This window comes from Lynx canadensis, chromosome E1 (genome assembly GCF_007474595.2).
Source record: "Lynx canadensis isolate LIC74 chromosome E1, mLynCan4.pri.v2, whole genome shotgun sequence".
NCBI classification, from domain to species: domain Eukaryota; kingdom Metazoa; phylum Chordata; class Mammalia; order Carnivora; family Felidae; genus Lynx; species Lynx canadensis.
In genome coordinates this window covers 4,059,247-4,077,752 of record NC_044316.2, presented here as the reverse complement: position 1 = coordinate 4,077,752, position 18,506 = coordinate 4,059,247, and the positions used below count along the sequence as shown (strand labels likewise).

The 18,506-nt window shown below is 51.7% G+C and overlaps 1 protein-coding gene across 2 annotated transcripts; it reads left to right on the top strand.

The window, feature by feature from the left end:
* The first annotated feature begins 734 nt into the window (after positions 1-734).
* Positions 735-17,529, top strand: DHRS7C (dehydrogenase/reductase 7C). 2 transcript variants are annotated; one of them, XM_030296943.1, is made up of 7 exons: positions 735-852; positions 1,080-1,239; positions 6,342-6,454; positions 8,457-8,667; positions 10,882-10,974; positions 15,581-15,736; positions 17,270-17,529. In XM_030296943.1, exons 2-7 carry the CDS (start codon positions 1,086-1,088, stop codon positions 17,476-17,478), a joined length of 936 nt encoding a protein of 311 aa, XP_030152803.1. In that variant the 5' UTR covers positions 735-852; positions 1,080-1,085; the 3' UTR covers positions 17,479-17,529. The 2 variants fall into 2 exon arrangements, with proteins under 2 accessions (XP_030152803.1, XP_030152802.1); XM_030296942.1 differs by having other exon boundaries at positions 8,454-8,667.
* The last annotated feature ends 977 nt before the right edge of the window (positions 17,530-18,506 follow it).

Genomic DNA, 18,506 nt, shown 5'->3' with positions numbered 1-18,506 from the left:
CTCCAGGCTCCAAGCTGTCAGCCCAGAGGCCGACGCGGGCCTGGAACCCATGAACCGCGAGATCATGACCTGATCAAGCCTGATCTAGTCAGACGCTTAACCAACTGAGCCACCCAGGCACCCCCAAGACTTTATTTTTAAGTAATCTCTACACCCAACACGGGGCTTGAATCCACAACCTTGAGATCGAGAGTCATGCACTCCATTGACTGAACCAGCCAGGCACCACAAATTCTTAGCGCTCTTAATCATTCCGGAGGATAATAGTTATCTTCTTAGACATAGTATCTTAGTCCGTCTCCCAAGAGGCACGCAAGATGACTATGTTACGCCCACTTTATAGATAAGGAAGCTAAGGCCCAGGGAGGTGAAAGAGCTTGACTAGGAAGAAACACCCCCACACTCTGTTCAGGTCACACCTACCAGGGGTTCATTCTGCAACAGGCTCCATTCTTCTTAACGGTTCTTCTATGCTTTTCATCACCTGATCCAAGGGTTACAGGAACAGAGCACAGGGATGTTTGCCTGAAAATCCCAGGTCCCAATCCCTAATGCCCAGCTCCGAACAGCAGAGGAAACCCGTAACGGTCAGGCAAGCCAGAGAGCTTTAAAAGCCCTGGCAAGAGCTCTGAAATCAGACCCGGCCAGCATGTGTCCCTGAATATCAGAATAGACACTATATTTACCCTGAAAAGCCCTTCAGTGTGCTGAGAGCTATAAATAGTCATTAGGGCCCAAGCAAGTGGCCTTAACACAAGGATTTCCTTCCAAAAATGCAGACCCACTTTAATTAAATTTGTAACTAACCTTTGGGAGGGCAGGCCCCGGATTCCGTTTGCTTTTGGACACACCGTGAGTAGTTTCCTATTCATTGAGCGTTTGGGGATTAACATGGTCGCTTGGGTGTTTAGCTCGGAAGGAGCCCTCCGGGAGCTTGCACAGAGCCCGGCTCCCTGGAGAAGACACGTGGGTGCATGGCGAGTGCACCCTGTAGCCTTGGGCCGCCTCCCTGCTCCGGGGGGTCTCATCAGAGTCTCTTTGCAAAGCCAAGTCCTTTCCCTGCCCCCCACTGCCCCCAGAACAAGATGGGAGTCACGGCTGTGTTTATCCTGCCTCTGCTGCTCCTGGGAATCAGTGGCCTTCTCTTCATCTACCAAGAGGTGTCCCGGCTGTGGTCAAAGTCAGCCGTGCAGAACAAAGTGGTGGTGCTCACCGATGCCATCTCAGGACTGGGCAAGGGTAAGCCAGCTCTGTCCCCACTGCGCCCACTCCTGACGTGAAGGACACGAGGTGGCAGGATGGCGTGTGGCCATCTGCTAGGCGGGGGGCGGGGGAAATCGAGGCTGTGTCCTCTCCCAGGGTCCGTGGCTAACCAGCGAGTGTCTTCTCTCTTGGGGGCTATAGCTCCCTGTGCCCGAGAAACAAGGGGATCGGGAGAGCTGGGTTGGTTGCAAACTCACAGCCTCAGGGCCAAAACTGATCAGCAGATGTCACTTGTTTTTGCGCTCATGGGGTTCCAGAAAATTTGAAATGCAAAGCCCTTGGATGGGGCGGCATATCAACTATGAGCCCAGACTTGGGTGCTGGGTGAAGTTCCAGGCTCTGTCACCTACTAGCTGGTGATTGCACTGCTCTGCTTTGGATTTCTCATCCAGGGAAGCGAGGACACTGGTAATGTCTACCTCACAGGGTTGTTGGGAGGAACGAATGAATTCCTCGATGGAAAGCACGTAGAAGCCGTCAGGTGACCGTGACGGTCATAACGATGAGCAAATTCAGGCAGAGTGTGCCCAATGTGGTACACACCCCACCGATCCCCGCTGTATCGCAGTCAGGCTGATGACCTCAACCATATTACCTCCTGGCCTTGAAGGCAGTTAGGTTTGTGACCCCTGATTTAGACGGTCTCAGGGCGCTTTTCTGCTGGTGGCATCTGACATGAGGGTAATAACTGTCCTTAGGTCTGTAAGACTCTGACCCTATCACTCCTAGCAATGTTTGTGTAGCCGCGTTTGGGATAACTTGGGCATCATTTTTGCTGTTGTTTGTGTTGTTTTTAATCAAGCATAGAACCCACATTGACAAACATTCATTAAGTCACTCAACAGGTATCCAAGGAGTCCATTATGTGCTGGGTATTGAGATGAACACTGTCCCTACTTTGAAGATGGGTTCTGTTCCAGGGGGTGATTGCCCCAGGCTCACCATGTGACATAAAAAACAAAGCACAGGGGCGCCTGGGTGGCTCAGTCAGTTAAGCGTCCGACTTCAGCCCTAGTCATGGTCTCTTGCTTCGTGGGTTTGAACCCTGTATCGGGCTCTGTGCTGACAGCTAGGAGCCTGGAGCCTACTTCGGATCCTCTGTCCTCCTCTTTCTCTGCCCCTCCCCTGCTCATGATCCATATCTCTCAAAAATAAGTAAACATTAAAAAAAAAATAAACCAAGCATGAGGTGGGTAAACTGGCCCTCCATGGGGCCCAGAAGCAATTCCCGAGGAGAACATTTTGCTGCATTAGACTCCATGCTCAAAACGGAGGAGGGATACAAGCTCCAGCTTCTACAGGGACAAGTCAGAGCACACACGCTTGTCAACGAGATCAGATACAAGATGATGGGGACCAGTTGTTGCCCTGGGGAAATGGAACAGAAACACTCACCTAGAGACAGTCAGAGTCCGTGTTGGGGCAAACCTGTCCTTCAAACAGAATATGTCCGCATAGCATCAGGCCAGCCGCCAACAAGAAACCCCTTCATCAGGAAGCCTTCCTTGCCCCCTGCTCTTTCTTCTTGGGTGCTCCCCGAGGAACCAGTCTCTGGGCTCCCATGGCTCCTCATATGAACACCCTGCTATCCCCACACTCCTCACGCTGTGCCCTACATGTGTCTTTCTCAGCTGATCGGCCAGACCCAAGCTCCCTTATGGTGGAACCTGTGTGTGTTCCTAACCCCAGTGTCCCAGCACCTAGATCAAAGCTTGGTGTATAATAAGCACTCAAAAAAAAAAAAAAAGTTTATTTAATAACTGCCTTTAAAAGTGGCCATCTTGGGGCACCTGGGTGGCTCAGTGGGTTAAGCGTCTGGCTTCGGCTCAGGTCATGATCTCGCAGTTCATGGGTTTGAGGCCCGTGTTGGGCTCTGTGCTGACAGCTCAGAGCCTGGAGCCTGCTTCCGATTCTGTGTCTCCCTCTCTCTCTCTCTGCCCGTCCCCTGGCTCATGCTGTCTCTCAAAAATAAATAAAACGTTGAAAAAAAAAATTAAAAAAAAAAAAAGTAGCCACCTTACGGGAAAGCACTCATTTGGATACAAGTACGTTGTAGATTTGTCTTGTTGATTTCGGACTAGATTCCATCATGATCAGAGAACATATTTTGTATGATTTCGATTCTTTTAAATTTGTTGAGGTGTGCTTTACCACCCAAGACACGGCCCGTCTCCGTGAACGATACGCGGGTGTTTGAAAACGGTGTGCGTTCTGCCGTGGTTGGGAGGAGAGTCCCACAAAACGTCGATCAGACCCCGCTGGTTGGTTGAGAAGGCTGTTCAGTCCTGTATCCTCCGAGAGGTACCTGTTTCAGTTGTCTTTTTGTTTTTTGGGTTTTTTTTTTTTTGAGTCTCATTCGGGTTATAGTGACCCCGTGTTCAACTCAGGCACCCAGGAAATACATCTCTGGGGGGCGGGGGGATAGGGAATGGCATTTTCAGAGGAATTTGGTCTAGTCTCTGCCCTAACATCGGTGTCCTCTTGTGCTGTGTCTTAACGGACCCACCCTGGAAAGAAATGCAAAGCTGGAAGAAAAAAAAGCAAGTCCAAATATTTAGAAGTAACCCGAGAAGCTGGGTGTGCGTGGCCTCAAATAACACGCAGCTGACCGCAGCGGTTATGGGTTCGGACTGCTCTGCTTTTCAGGTCCGAGGCAACAAAAATGTGACGGGCCCTGAGCGGACAGTGCAGGCTTTACGTGGCCCACAGCACAGCCTCGATCCCCTGGAACCCGACCAAGCCCGGCAGGTAGCCCCGGAGAGTTGCAAGGACCCAGCGCCACGCTGTGGGCCAGGGAAATCGGACGAAGATCAGGACATGTGAACCTGCCCCAAACCCCCACACGACTCAGCCAAGCTGGGAATCGGGTCACTTTGTGTGTGTGCGTTTTTTAATGTTTATTTATTTTTGAGAGAGTAAAAGAGAGCATGGGTGGTGGAGGGACAGAGAGGGAGAGAGAGAGAGAATCCCAAGCAGGCTCTGTGCTGTCATCACAGAGCCTGATGCAGGGCTTGAACCCACAAACTGTGAGATCATGACCTGAGCTGAAATCAAGAGTCTGACTGAGCCACCCAGGCGCCCACGGGTCACTTTGTACCCACTGTGTCTTTGGCAAGAAGGACTCTCGAAATCCTCACACTCTCTGTGCCTCGAAGAGCTCGGCACCCTGTCTGTGTTTCAGCATCTCTGAGGCGCACCCCAAATGCTTCCGAAACTGAGCCTGCTTGCCTGTCGGTCGACAGCCCGTTCCGATGGTCACAGGCCACCCTTTGGCATTTTCATCTCCCTGAAATCAGAAAGCATCTCTGCCCGGTGGCACCTTAGAGTCAAGGAGATGTGGAAGGAAAGGTGTGGCTCATATTTGCTGCGTGAAAAAGGAAAAGCCTGGAGAAACGTTGTGCTGAGCTGAGCTGATCCAGAATCAAAGCAAGAGAGCCTGAGCATAGCAGCTAGCACCTGCGTTGGCAGAAATGACTTGTTTGGAAGGATGCCTTCGGGCTCGCTGTTCCGCAGTGATGAATGCATCCCTAGGCTGCAGCCTCCCCGGGCGCACCTGCGAGAGGCGAGGTTCCCTTGGAGGAGAGTGGGTGGGTGATAGTGAGGGCCCCTGGCCGCCTCTCCCAAGGAGGTCAAGGTCACAGGCCCCTCACCTGCCCCCGTGCTCAGCTTGTAGATGTAGAGTGTGAGTGGGCGACAGAACCCTCCCCCCGGCCACATGCTCCTTTCTGGGAGGTGGGTCAAGAGGTGGAGAACAGGGTGCCCCCCGCCCCGCCCCAGGCATGTCCCTGGCTTCACTGCTTACCTGCTGCGGGACTGTGGGTGAATCATTTCTACTCACTGAATGTCACCTCACAGGTTTGCAAAACACGGCCATCGTGGCTGCCCCACGCGTGGGGGAGAGACGGACCCTTCCCCGTGGTCCCAACAACTCAAGGTGACATTGTCCACACAGTTATTTCTTGATTCAGGTTTCCACCAGTCAGAACTGCCCACCTCCTCCCCCTCCCCCTCCCCCGCTCTCCGCCACACCCAGCACACCTGTTTCTAGACCTCACTGGGACCTCCATCTGTCCTGTGTCCGTGCGTCTCTCCCGCTGAGACTGAAGGGTCCAGCACCGCAGCTGTCCTCCTCCAATACCACAATCCCCCTGCCCACGTGCCCGCCGATCAAACCCCAGCCGGCCCCCTTCTCTGCACCCGCACGCAACCCCGAAACCGCTTGGAGCCATTGCATTCCAGAAGCCAGTCTCCCGTGGGCACCCGGGGCGCCCAGGTATCCTCTGTCATGCTCGCTCGGTCCAGGCTCACCGCTGTGTGGTGTAAAACAGGGCGATAAGACGTACTGAGCACCGCCAGTGGGTGTTTGGCGATGCCCTTCCCAGGTCCCTGTACGTGGCCAGGCTCTGTGAGTGTTGGCTGCCCGGCTCACACACTTGCCCTCTGCCAGTGGGCACTGCCTCCCCGGGGCCTTCCATGCCCTCTGCACCCAGCCCTGGAGGGAAGCTCGATCAGCACACTGAGTAGACACGAGCGTATAAAAGGCCGGCCCCTTGCCTCCAGGTGGGACAGCTCAGCAGTGGGTTGTACCCTCCAGAACTTTCCTCGGATCCAGCCAAGACTACGCTTTACCTGAGACCTTACTCCCCGATGGATTTTTCTCTGACGGGCACTCCTGGCTGCCTGAGTCCCTGTCTCTGATTCTGCTTCTGGGAGACCCACGCAGGAGCCTTTCCAATATCTTTAGATTAAGATCGGTCAAGGGCTTTGATCCTGGAGGGCTAGGTGGATAGGGTCACCTTTCTGTCCAGCTTAGGGAACAATCTTCTCCTAATCAGAACCATCCCACAAAGGACAGGCTATTTCACTCCACTCCAAGCTCCCCTTCACGGGAGGTAACCATGCTGAGGCCGGAAAGGGAAGATAAAAAATTCCAGCCCTGGGAGGAAGTTGAATGAAATGACCTCCAAAGGATTTCAATGGCCCACAGACTTTGGAATCCTGAATTCGTAAGAGAGACGCTCATCATCAGTGGCTCCATCCACACAGTGCGCCCTGCCCTCTTTCCTTCTTCCCCACAGAGTGTGCTCGGGTGTTCCACGCTGGTGGGGCGAGGCTGGTGCTGTGTGGGAAGAACTGGGAGAGGCTAGAGACCCTGTATGATGCCCTGATCAGCGTGGCTGACCCCAGCAAGGTAAGGGCTTCTAGCAGCTGGCTTGGGGATGCCCTTGGGCACCCTTAACCTTCACTGTTTTTGTTTTTGTTGTTGTTGTTGTTTTTAGCAGCTCTTTGACCAGGTGGGTGAAATTTGGTGATTGCTTTGGGAGGCAGCGGTCTCACTAACCTTGACACAGGTTGTCTGCCACTCGTCTTGACCATTCTTGCCAAGGACTTGCTCACCCTCCCCACCCCCTGTTATATTTAAGCCAGAGTCCACGAGGACCCAGAAGCTAGAGCATGACACCCATATGGGAGTGATTATAAACTCTTAGGGCTGATTTTTCTAAATAAAATCTCGGGGGCGCCCGGCTTGCTCAGTCTGCGGAGCGTGGGACTCCTGATCTCGGGGTTCTGAATTCGAGCCCCATGTTGGGTGTAGAGATTACTTAAAAATAAAATCTTTAGGGGTGCCTGGGTGGCTCAGTCAGTGAAGCGTCCGACTTTGGCTCAGGTCACGATCTCAGTTTGTGGGTTTGAGCCCTGTGTCGGTCGGGCTCTGTGCTGACAGCTGGGAGCCCGGAGCCTGTTTCGGATTCTGTGTCTCCCTCTGTCTCTGCCCCTCCCCTGCTTGTGCTCTGTCTCTCTCAAAAATAAACATTAAAAACATAAAATCTTTAAAAGGGAAAATAATACCTCAAATGATATTTCTGTGAAGGAAATCAGGGAAGTGAAGTCACCTTCTAAGAAGCCACTGGGAGGTGAACACTTTCCAGGAGGCTGTGGTTTTCAAAGTGTTTCTGGAGCACTGCCTTCAGTGCTGTCTTCATGGTTTGTGTTTTTTGTTTTGTTTTGTTTTGTTTTGTGGTTTTTTTGTTTTGTTTTGTTTTTGTCTTTGTTTTTTGTTTCTTTGGATTTTTTGGGTTTTTTTTTTTTTTTGCCCTTGATATTGAATTACTTTTTGGAAAAAAACAAAAATAATTCAGAAAGAAGCCTGGCATTTGGGGGGATGGAACACACTGGACAACACAGCATTCCAGTTCTGTTTTGGGGGATGTTACCAGGTGTTGAATTAAAAAGAGGTACTGACATCAATTGTGTGGAAAATACCCAGTGATGGTTTCTTTACTGCAGGACTTTTCAGAACCTTTTATATGCTACCGTGCATTGTGTATCCCCAAGAACAACATATAATAAATAGTCTGTGTTTCCCAAACAAATTTGACCAAGGAACCCTCTCTTCAGGACTAATGTTTGTCAAACACAGGGATCGGGGTCGCATTTATCACATGGTGTCATCAATTTTCCAACCTGTTCCCTGCTCTCCAGCACGAGAGTCTTTTTTTTTTTTTAATGTTTATTTTTGAGAGAGAAAGAGAGACAGAGTGCAAGCAGGAGAGTGTCAGAGAGAGAAAGAGACACAGAATCCCAAGCAGGCTCCAGGCTCTGAGCTGTCCGCACAGAGCCCGACGCGGGGCTCGAACTCCCAAACCGCGAGATCATGACCCAAGCCGAAGTCGGACGCTTAACCGACTGAGCCACCCAGGCGCCCCTAGACCATGAGAGTCTTGATGGCAGTGAGTGTGTAGGTCTGGTACACAGATGGTGCTCCAAAACTATTGTGTGTAAGACTTGGGTCAAAAACGAAATGTAGCTCCAAAAGCACTATGATAAATTCTCCTGTGGTTCGTAAGTGAGCTTGGCAAGCCGTTTGCAAAAAGGAACTCATAAGATGTTATAAGGATGTCACCACTGGAATCCATGCACGGCCTCCTCTGTAAAGGGTGGTATTCATTTGGATTCATCAGTTCTGGCCCCTTGGCCAAAAGTTCAGACTGATGACTGCATATTGGCACCTTTGGACTCCGCTACCCAAGAATGGAATCTCTATCAGCTTCCTTCCTCCCAGAGCCATGTCTGCTTTTTCCTCCTCATTTTTTTCCCCCTGTGGTCATTCCATGAGCTCTGAATTTCAAAAGAGGGGTGGGGGCCCCCAAGGTATTCCCACACATGCCTTGACTCTTTCATTGGTTCAGCAGACATTCACCCCAAAGCTGGTCCTCTTGGACCTCTCGGACGTCAGCTGTGTCCCAGATGTGGCCAAAGAGGTCCTCGACTGCTATGGCTGTGTGGACATCCTCATCAACAATGCCAGTATGAAGGTGAAGGGGCCTGCCCATAAGATTTCTCTGGAGCTCGACAAGAAGATCATGGATGCCAATTACTTTGGACCCATCACACTGACCAAAGGTCTCGTGAGTTTGACCTTCCTGCAGATTTCGGGGCCACCGGCTGCTAGGGAGGGCTCTGTCACATAGCCAGATGGACAGTCATCCAACTGTGGATGGAATCTCCAGCCCCCTCAGAAAAACTCCTACCAATTTGGTGAAAGCTTTCACCATTCTGACGATAAATGTTGATAAAAGAAAAGGGATTTGGGAAGTATCTTACTAGTATATTCCAACCTCCCTCTGTGGGAAACCCCCTCCCCATCTAAGCTCTCCCTTCATCCCCTTTCTTCTTACTCTTGTCCACGGCTCTCCCACCAATCTCCTCCCACATCACTGGACCACTGTCTTCATGCTTCGCGTATATTTTCATATATCACCCTTGCCCTTGATCTGTCCCTACCCATGACAGTTGGTCAAGGGTAGAGATTCTGTCCTCAGAAATATAGAAGAGAAAGGTTTATCCCAAACTACAAGAGACCCAATGTGGTGTCACACCCTTTGCAGAAACAGGGAGAACAGAAACACTTTTGAGGGCAAAATGGCAGCTCCTGTGTGGAGGTATCTCACAGCCAAAGGTCAAATGCAGGTCTGGATCCTGGGGGTTTGGGGCTGGAGATGACACGTAATAGAGCCAAGAGTTGAAGCAACAAGCCCCGCCCCCCCATCCCCCCACCAAAGTTTATCAAAGCAGAATCCCAAAAGGGAGGATGTATGAGTGGAGACTTTCTGAATTTAGCATGTGGGGTTCCCTGGCTGAGGAAGCGTGATCTTAGAACTGCCTCCTCCATGGCCCCAGTCCCCATGATCATGGGGACTGGGGCACTAGGATAGATGAAGGGAAACTTATCTGAAGCAGAAAGATGACTTTCCAGAGCTTCTGAAATGATGCCCCAGAGATAATGGTTTGCTCCAGTCCAGCCTCTGTGGACACACTGTGCTTCTAAGAGTCCAGGGTTCACTGGCATCGAAGTGAAGGATGCAGACAGTGGAAGGGGAAATCCAGGGCTGGTGTATCTTCCTGGCTGGGCCTCTCACTTGCTTACAGACCTGAAGTCCAGTCACTAGCTCTGGGCCTCAGTTTACCCATCTGAGGCACGCAAGGGCTTGATGTCAATGGCCATTCTGAAAGTTGAGTCTCTTGATTTTTTTTTTTTTTGCCATATCCCCATTCCACCTGTAACTATTATTTATTTCATTCTCTAAAGTTCTGCATTTTCTTTTTTTTTTTTAAATTTTTTTTTCAACGTTTTTTATTTATTTTTGGGACAGAGAGAGACAGAGCATGAACGGGGGAGGGGCAGAGAGAGGGAGACACAGAATCGGAAACAGGCTCCAGGCTCCGAGCCATCAGCCCAGAGCCTGACGCGGGGCTCGAACTCACGGACCGCGAGATCGTGACCTGGCTGAAGTCGGACGCTTAACCGACTGCGCCACCCAGGCGCCCCAGTTCTGCATTTTCAAATCAGTTCTTTTCAGGGGAAGTCTTCATAATATCACCATAAATTAAAAACCATTTTCTCTCTCAATAAATAGGAGAACACTGGGGCGCCTGGGTGGCTCAGTCGGTTAAGCATCTGGCTCCGGCTCAGGTCATGATCACACGGTTCGTGAGTTTGAGCCCCGCATTGGGCTCTGTGCTGACAGCTTCGAGCCTGGAGCCTCTTCGGAGTCTGTGTCTCCCTCTCTCTCTCAGCCCCTCCCCCGCTTGCACTCTGTCTCTCTCTCTCTCTCTCTCTCTCTCTCCCAAAAATAAACAAAAAACATTTTAAAAAATAAAAAAAATAGGAGAACCCTGAAAATAGAACAAAGTGGTAGGTTCTCCCAAGACACAGGGCTGAAGCCTGTCCTTTCTTTGTTGAAAGATTTGCACGTGCAAGAGAGGTGTTGAAGACACATTAGGACCAATATGAGCCTTCCTGCTGAAGGCAAGACTTGGGTTGAAATAGGATGATCTATGACCTTTCTCACCACTGAGATCCGTGTCCCTTCACGCACATGGGTGGGTCACGGAAAACCACCCATCAATCGCAATCACCAGTTGAGCCAAGCCCACTCTTGGGAAACACGGGAGAGGGGATGTGCTTGCTCCTGTCCACCTGTGTCTTGGGGTAATCGAATGACCGGGGAGGTAGTGGGGTCCTGCGTGATGAAAGGGGTCTGGGGAAGGGGTCTCCCCACTGCTGTCTGCCTTGGTTTCTGATGCATAACCATGACTCTGTCCTGTGCTTTCTAGCCCTGCTCCCCGACATGATCTCCCGGAGGACAGGCCAGATCGTGTTAGTGAATAACATCCAAGGGAAGCTTGGAATCCCATTCCGTACAGCTTGTAAGTTGCTACGACAAAAACGTTTGGCCATATGTTATGTGTCTTAATAGACCACGGATGTCATGTCCCGCACTAGGCATGCGGTTATAAGGCGGGGGTGGGGGAGGGGAAGTGTCCGGATGTGAAATGGTCTATTGGCTTTTCTTTTATGCCTTGGGTTCCTATTTTCAAGCACCTATGGCTTGCAGGTGACTGGGTCCCTCTCCCCCAGAAATTCACATCCCACAGGTGGTCAGGGCATGCCCTGGCTGAACACGATCAATGCCAGACGAAGTGCCCCCTCCTGGCAGGGGCACATGGCCCCAGCTCAAGTGACCCTTCCTCTGTAAGGACAGGAAATGTTACAACTGAGAAGGGCGCATATCACACAAGGGGAAAAGGGCGGAAGGTTCTGAGGGAGGAGGGAGGGGAAAGTGAAAGGCGCAGAATCCAAGGAGAGGTGAAGAGAAAATTCCAAAGGCAGGTGTCCTTTAAAAAGTCCAGGGAAGAGGGGGACTTCTCGGCATATATTCATGGGATCCAGCTGGGAGATGTCTGCCTCCCTCGCGATAGGATGCTGGAGGGCAGAACGCATACCTTATACATTTCTCTATGGCCCACAGCATCTCGCACAAAATGAGAACCCAGTAAATGGCTGGTGGGCAGAGGGCGGGAGGGAGGAAAGAAAATCAGGTGGGTCTCCTGTCTGAGCCTCCTCCGGCTGCCGTGATGAAACAGCACAGATCGAGGGGCTTCTACAACACGGTTCTGGAGGCTGAGGTCCAGTGTCAAGGTGTTGGTGGGTTTGGCTTCTCCCGAGGCCCCTCTCCTCGGGTTGTGGACAGCCGCCTTCTCCCTTCACATGGCTTCTCTTCTGTACATCCCTTGCGTCCTTCTCTGTGTGTCCAAATTTCCTCTTCTTTGAGGACACCAGTTGGATCGGATAAGGACCAGTCCTGATGGCCTCATTTAAAGTAAATCACCGTTATCTTCAAACCCAGTCCCATTCTGAGACACCAGGGTTAGGACTTCCCACATATGAGCTGGGAGTGGTGGGGGACACAATTCAGCTCATAATATCCCCCCCAGTAGAGTTTTCTTTTCCCATCTGTTCTAGTTAGATTAAGCCCAGGACAGTGGGCTCCTCACTGTCACTCAGGGACCCCGAGTTGCGCCAGATCACTGCTTTGCCATCATTTCCCACATGGCCAAAGCTGGTGCCCACCTTGTCTGGGTTCTGGCTGCGAGAAGAAGGCAGAGAGCCTTGGGGAGCCATGCCCAGGGTCTACAGCCCCAGGCCAGGAGCTAGCAAACATCTCCGCTCACATCCTGCTGGCGAGAACTCAGGTGCACACTTAACACCCAGCTGCCAGGGACGCTGGGAAGCACCTGTCTACCTGTGGGCCCAGGAGGGAGAGAAGAATGGAGTTTGCTTCACACACAGCTGTCTTGGCCACGTCCCTCATTTTCCTTTCTTTCCAACCCACTGATAAACATCACCACTATTCCTCGGATTTGTGAACTCTCCACGTATGTTATTCCCAGGAACCGGATGACTTTTCACTTCCCTTGATCTATGCCTTCATTCGTTCAACAAACAGCAATCGAGGCCCTAAAGCCAGGTGCTGGGGACACAGACAGCAGGGACATGACATTTGCAGTATTGGGACAGACCCTTTGGCCACCAACCCAAAACATGGGGCCAGTGCATGGGTTTTTCTGGAGCATTTCTGAAACATGGCATTGAGGGTGGGGCAGTCTAATGAGGCTCTCCACCCCCACCCCCCACCCCCCATCAGCTCTCTGATGTCCAGCTTCTCTGCAGCGGAGGAATGGAGGGGTGCAGAGTTTCCCACATAAATGTCACAAACTACAGAGGGGCCACCCTGGGCAGGCCCCAAGTTCTCTCCTTCCTCCAGATCTGACCATGACTGGGGTCATCTGACTGTAGTGGGTCTCCTTCCACACCCACAGGCAATGTAGCATCCCTGATGCCACAGCACTGGGTAGGGAGATGGGGCTCTGAGGCTCAGCCCAGAAGCACAGGGGAGATAACCCAGCCCGCCTCTGCCTCCAGCTCCTCACCCGGGGCCCCACCCAAGGAGAAGCTTCCTTGTTGAATAATCGGAGGAATTGACAAGTCAGTGAATGAACAGCAAGCTGATAACCCTTCTTTGGAAGTAACAGCTCTATTGACATAGAGCTTACAGACCATATAGTTCTCCCATTTGAAGTATACAATTTGGTGGTTTTGAGTATATCTCGGTATACTAAAATCCATCACAATTGCTTAAATCCATCACAACTCTTGCTATTATTCATCTGTTTGATTCTAGCCGCGCTAGTGGCATGAAGTGGCATCTCGCTGTGGTTTTGGCATGAACTGTCCCAATGGCGATGATGAGCTTTTCATGCAGGCAGAGTTGGAGTGACTGTGAACCATGAGGGGGGTCCTGATGGGGCTCTTCTCTCGTCATTAAGTGGGGATAATAGCCTCTGTCTCTCTTCGTTCAGTAGATTCCATTAGGGAGACCGAGTCTCACCCAGGTCCAGACGAGGTCAAACGAGCAGATGTATGGAAATTCATTTTATGAACCAGGGAAGGGCAGCCCGGGAGCCCCACGGCATTTGGTTTTGGCCAGCATGCTGGCAAACCTCTTTCTAATTAGCGATGTAGTGTTGTGATATGATGGTTTATAATAAGAAATATATATTTGGTCTTCATCCCATTTCTGGCACAGAGCTTTTAAAACCCTTGAATTCCCTAAGTGATGAGTGGTCAGTGTCTCTTGTTACATGAATGAGGTGACTTTTGGACGCCACCCAAAGATGGGGGCACTGCTGGCCAGGGGCACCAACCAGGTGATCAGGGGGTGGGAGCTTCCAGTCAACCCCTACCGCTGAGGAGCAGAGAGGATCAGGGAATTTTTCTAGCGCCAAAGGCCCATGGTTTAATCAATCGTGCCTATAACAAAGCCTCCATAAAATCCCAGAAGGTTGGCTTTGGAGAGCTCCAAGGTTGGAGAGCTCGTGGGGAGTCGGGGAGAGTGGTGCACCCAGAGAGGGTGTGAACCTCTGAACACACTCCCACACACTTCACCCACTACACCTCTTCCATCTGGCCGTTCTGAGTTAGGTCTTTTTTTTTTTTTTTTAGTTTATTTATTTATTTTTGAGAGAGAGAGAGAGAGAGAGAGAGAGAGAGAGAGACAGGGAGGGGCAGAGAGAGAGGGAGGGAGAATCCTAAGCAGGCTCTGTGCCGTCAGCTCAGAGCCCCATGCAGGGCTCAAACTCATGAACTGTGAGGTCATGACCTGAGCCCAAATCAAGAGTCAGACGCCTAACCAACTGAGCCACCCAGGTGCCCCGAGTTATGTCCTTTTATAATAAACCTGTGATTTACTAAGTAAAACATTTCTCTGAGTTCTACGAGCTGCTCTAACAAGTTAATCTGTCTTGAGGAGGGGATCATCGGAACGCCCCGATCTCCAGCCACTCTGTCAGAAGTGCAGGTGACCATCAGGACTCATGCTTGGTCTGAATTGAGTGGGGACAGAGGACAGTCATGGGACAGAACCCTTACCCTGAGGGATCTGACTTTATCTCCAGGTAGACAGTGTCAGAATTAGGTTGTAGGAGCCCCAGCTGGTGTCGGAGACTTGGTGCTGTGGGCCAGAGACCGTGTGTTGGAATTAGGTGCAGAATTGGTCAGTATTTAATTATTTGAATACGAGGACATTTCCGTCAAAATCAGGATTTCCAGCTCCCTGAACGATAATAGATCTGGCGCCACAGGGCCCACCTTCTCGAGGCAATAGTTGGCAGGGCCCAGTGCAGACCAAGCGCGACTTTCCCTTGTCCCATGCCCCCCACCCCCCCAGGGCACCTGCATTCTTCCCCCTGCACGATGAGGGGGCCAGTGGCTTGCAAGGGCCATCTGGGGACCATGCATCCCGTAGGTACCAGCATGATGGCAGAGATCCCAGTACACCCACCCCCGGCCTGTTTCAGCCTCCAGGTGACACCCCCGAAATGGGAAGTTGAGGTTTGTCATACCCCAGATGGGGCTCTGATTCCCCAAGGCTTTAAGGAGTGTCTTCTCCACTCTTTTTGGAATTCCTGGAAAGGTTCTTGTTAGCCCAAGCATTTGGCCCGACCATTTGGAGTGAATCTGGTGAGTGGCTCAGATGGACAGGACCTCAGAGGAAAAGGCCGGGAAGTGGGAGGGGAGACTTGTGCTTCGGGCTCATTGAGACCTCCAGCTGGCCCTGGGACCCTGGAGAAATCGCTCGGTGCCAGCCTTACTGGGAAGGAATGGGAACCTGTGCCTGGGCCGTCACAACAACTTGCCAAGGGTGATATTATCCCCATCTTAAAGATAAGAAAACTGGGACATCTGGGTGGGCTTAATCGGTTTAGCGTCCGACTTGATTCCAGCTCTGCCTCCGTCCGCCGTTTCATGGGGTCTGTCTGTCCTCATCTACGAAGGGAGGGGCAGGGCGAGGCCACGGTGGAGGCCCCTTCCAGCTGACCTCTAGGATTGTGCACGCAGGCCTCTGTCTCCACTGCTCCTGCTGGGGAGCAGGGCTGCTCCCCCCCACCCGCCCCTGCCCGGTCTCTCTTCCAGATGCCGCCTCCAAGCACGCGGCTCTAGGCTTCTTTGACTGCCTCCGAGCCGAAGTAGAAGAATACGACGTAGTTGTCAGCACGGTGAGCCCCACTTTCGTCCGGTCATACCACATTGACCCAGGCCAAGGAAACTGGGAAGCCTCCATGTGGAAATGTGAGCTTTCAGGGGGGAAGCTGGGGTCTGGGAAGGCATCTGGACGGGGTGGTGGGGGGAGGGGGTGCTCTGGGGCAGCCGGGTTTCACCGGGCCTGCAGGGGAGTGGGTGCTCCTGAAGTCTGAGACTAGAGGTGGTGGGGACCTTCACCCAGCTAACAGCAGGGAGGGGAACCCCAAATTTCAGTCCCGAGGCACCAGGTGGAAAGAATCCTAACCCACAACCAGCAGATCAAGTCCCAGCTAGGCTTTGGCACTCACACAGCTCTGTGACCTCGCACACGTGACTGTCTGTCTCTGGGCCTCAGTTTCCCTTGTGGAAGAGCCAGATTTGGCCTTTAAGAACTTGCTACCCCCCTGCCCCCCCCCCTTTTCCTAGGAGGCGGCACAGAGTAGAGGCTGAGAGTCTCGCACCAGATTGCCTACACTTGAAGCTTGTGCCTGGTATGCATTCAGTGTTCAAACGCAGGCGGGTCCCTTGATCTCTGTGCCTCAGCTTTCCCTTTAAGAAACTGAGGATTGTAGGAGCACCTGGGTGGCTCAGTCATTTAAGCATCCGACTTCGCCTCAGGTCATGATCTCACGGTTTGTGGGTTCGAGCCCTGCGTCGGGCTCTGTGCCGACAGCTCAGAGCCTGGATGGAGACTGCTTTGGACTCTGTGTCTCCCCCTCTCTCTATGCCCCTCCCCCATTTGTGCTCTGTCTCACTCGGTCTCTCAAAAATAAATAAATGTAAAATAAAAAAAATTTTATGAAATTGAGGACTGTGGTAATACCTGCCTTGCGGAGGCACTGGGAGGACTGAAGGCCCATAAATGGTTTACAACAGCAACCAGCACAAAGCAAGCGCTCTGTAAACATACCATATTATTACTGCTATTCTAGAATGCTCTAAACAGAGAGCTGCTACGTCCTGCCCAAGGCTCTGTCTACATTAGGGAATCAAGATGAACCAAGATGTGGGCAAACGGTCCCAGGAGGTTCTTGATAAGCATGGCTTTGCAACAGTTGTCAACAACAGCTCCTTAATTCATCTGGTGCCTTCTTTCTTCTTAAATTTGTGTTAATGTTTATTTATTTTTGAGAGACAGAGAGAGACAGAATGCAAGTAGGGGAGGGGCAGAGAGCAAGGGAGACACAGAATCGGAAGCAGGCTCCAGGCTCCTAGCTGTCAACACAGAGCCCCACGAGGGGCTGAACCCACAAACCGTGAGATCATGACCTGATTGAAGTCGGACGCTCAACCGACTGAGCCACCCAGGCGTCCCTGGTACCTTCTTTCTCAATTAAGCTCTTTCTCGTCCCTGCGATGACTCATAACCACCCTGAAAAGTTAATAGGGCAGGAAACTATGCCCACTTTACGGATGAAGAAGCTGAGGCTCAGGGGGTCAAGAGTAGCCCCCCCCCCCAGGGCCTCACAACCAGCAGAGGGCGGAGCTGGTCGGGGAGCCCATGACCCCAGGCCCAGCCCACGCTTCCCTCTCTTTGGGCATCAGGGGCCGTAACCCCTGCCCCTACTGGGGGCTTTTCAGTCTTTTTCAGGAAGCTGACCTACGGGGTGCACCCTGTGGACGTAGCGGAGGAGGTGATGCGCACCGTGAGACGGAAGAAACAAGAGGTCTTCATGGCCAACCCCATCCCCAAGGCCGCCATGTACATCCGCACCTTCTTCCCCGAGTTCTTTTTCGCCGTGGTGGCCTGTGGGGTGAAGGAGAAACTCAACGTCCCAGAGGAGAGCTAACCGCAGAGGCTATGTGGGTCCCCTCGATGGGAATAAAGGCTTTCCTGGCAAGTGCTGGTCCTCTGTCCTCTCAACACTGGGGCCCAATACAAGCCATATCCTCCTAACCCACACCCACCTATGGGAGATTTTCTTCATCCCAGTGAGGATGGCTTGGATGCCAGCTCAGCCACTTACAGGCCCTCAACATTCCCAGGACGCACTTCCAGAAGCTTCTCTGCAGGGTGACAGCAAGTAGAAAAATAGGAACCATAATGGGTCTGACCCCCACAGACACACACACACACACACACACACACACACACACACACACACACTATGGCCATCCACCTGCTCAGGAACTCAGGAACCTAGAAAACCACCTGCATTTTATACAGGACTGACCTGCCCTTGTCAGCCTCCAACAACAGAAGCAGAACTCAGCAACCCTCTAGGGCAGCCACACGGAACTTTCTGTGATGGTGGACATAGTCTATAAGCCACATTGTCCAGTGTGGCAACCACTAGCCACATATGGCCATTGAGTACTGGAAATACGGCCTGTGCAATGGAGAGTCTGAGCTCTGAATTTTATCTCACTTGAATTAATGTGAATTTCAGCAGCCACACGCGGCTAGTGGCTCCCAGGCTTGCAGAACATCAGAATCAGCCTCGTCCCTGGAATTAACTGGTCTGAGGAGGCCCCGGGCCCAGCTGTTCTTAGAATATTTCTCAGTTGACTCTAAGGTGCCCTGGGAGCTATCTACCTTTTTCATGCATTCTCAAAGCAAAATTCACTTCAAACTGCCTCTCTTGTTATTGGTGGGCATCTCTCTGATTTTAGCTTTTCTTATGCCCAACAGCGAATGATTCTTGGGATCTTGGAAAGTACAGGGTACGGTTTTTGGCACTCATATTGTAACTACTGATTCAAACTACTGATTCGAACTGTTGTAATACTTATGGGTGAAAAAGGGCTCAAATTTCCAGCCTGAATCCAAGCCACTTACAAAATCGGCATATGTACTGTATTCATATGCACACGTATA

Coding starts and splice junctions, on each gene's coding strand:
- DHRS7C (XM_030296942.1), top strand. CDS start 1,086: ATGGGAGTCACGGCTGTGTTTATCCTGCCTCTGCTGCTCCTGGGAATC. Junction 1,240..6,341: donor CATCTCAGGACTGGGCAAGG/GTAAGCCAGCTC, acceptor TCTTCCCCACAG/AGTGTGCTCGGGTGTTCCAC. Junction 15,737..17,269: donor GGAAGCCTCCATGTGGAAAT/GTGAGCTTTCAG, acceptor GGGGCTTTTCAG/TCTTTTTCAGGAAGCTGACC.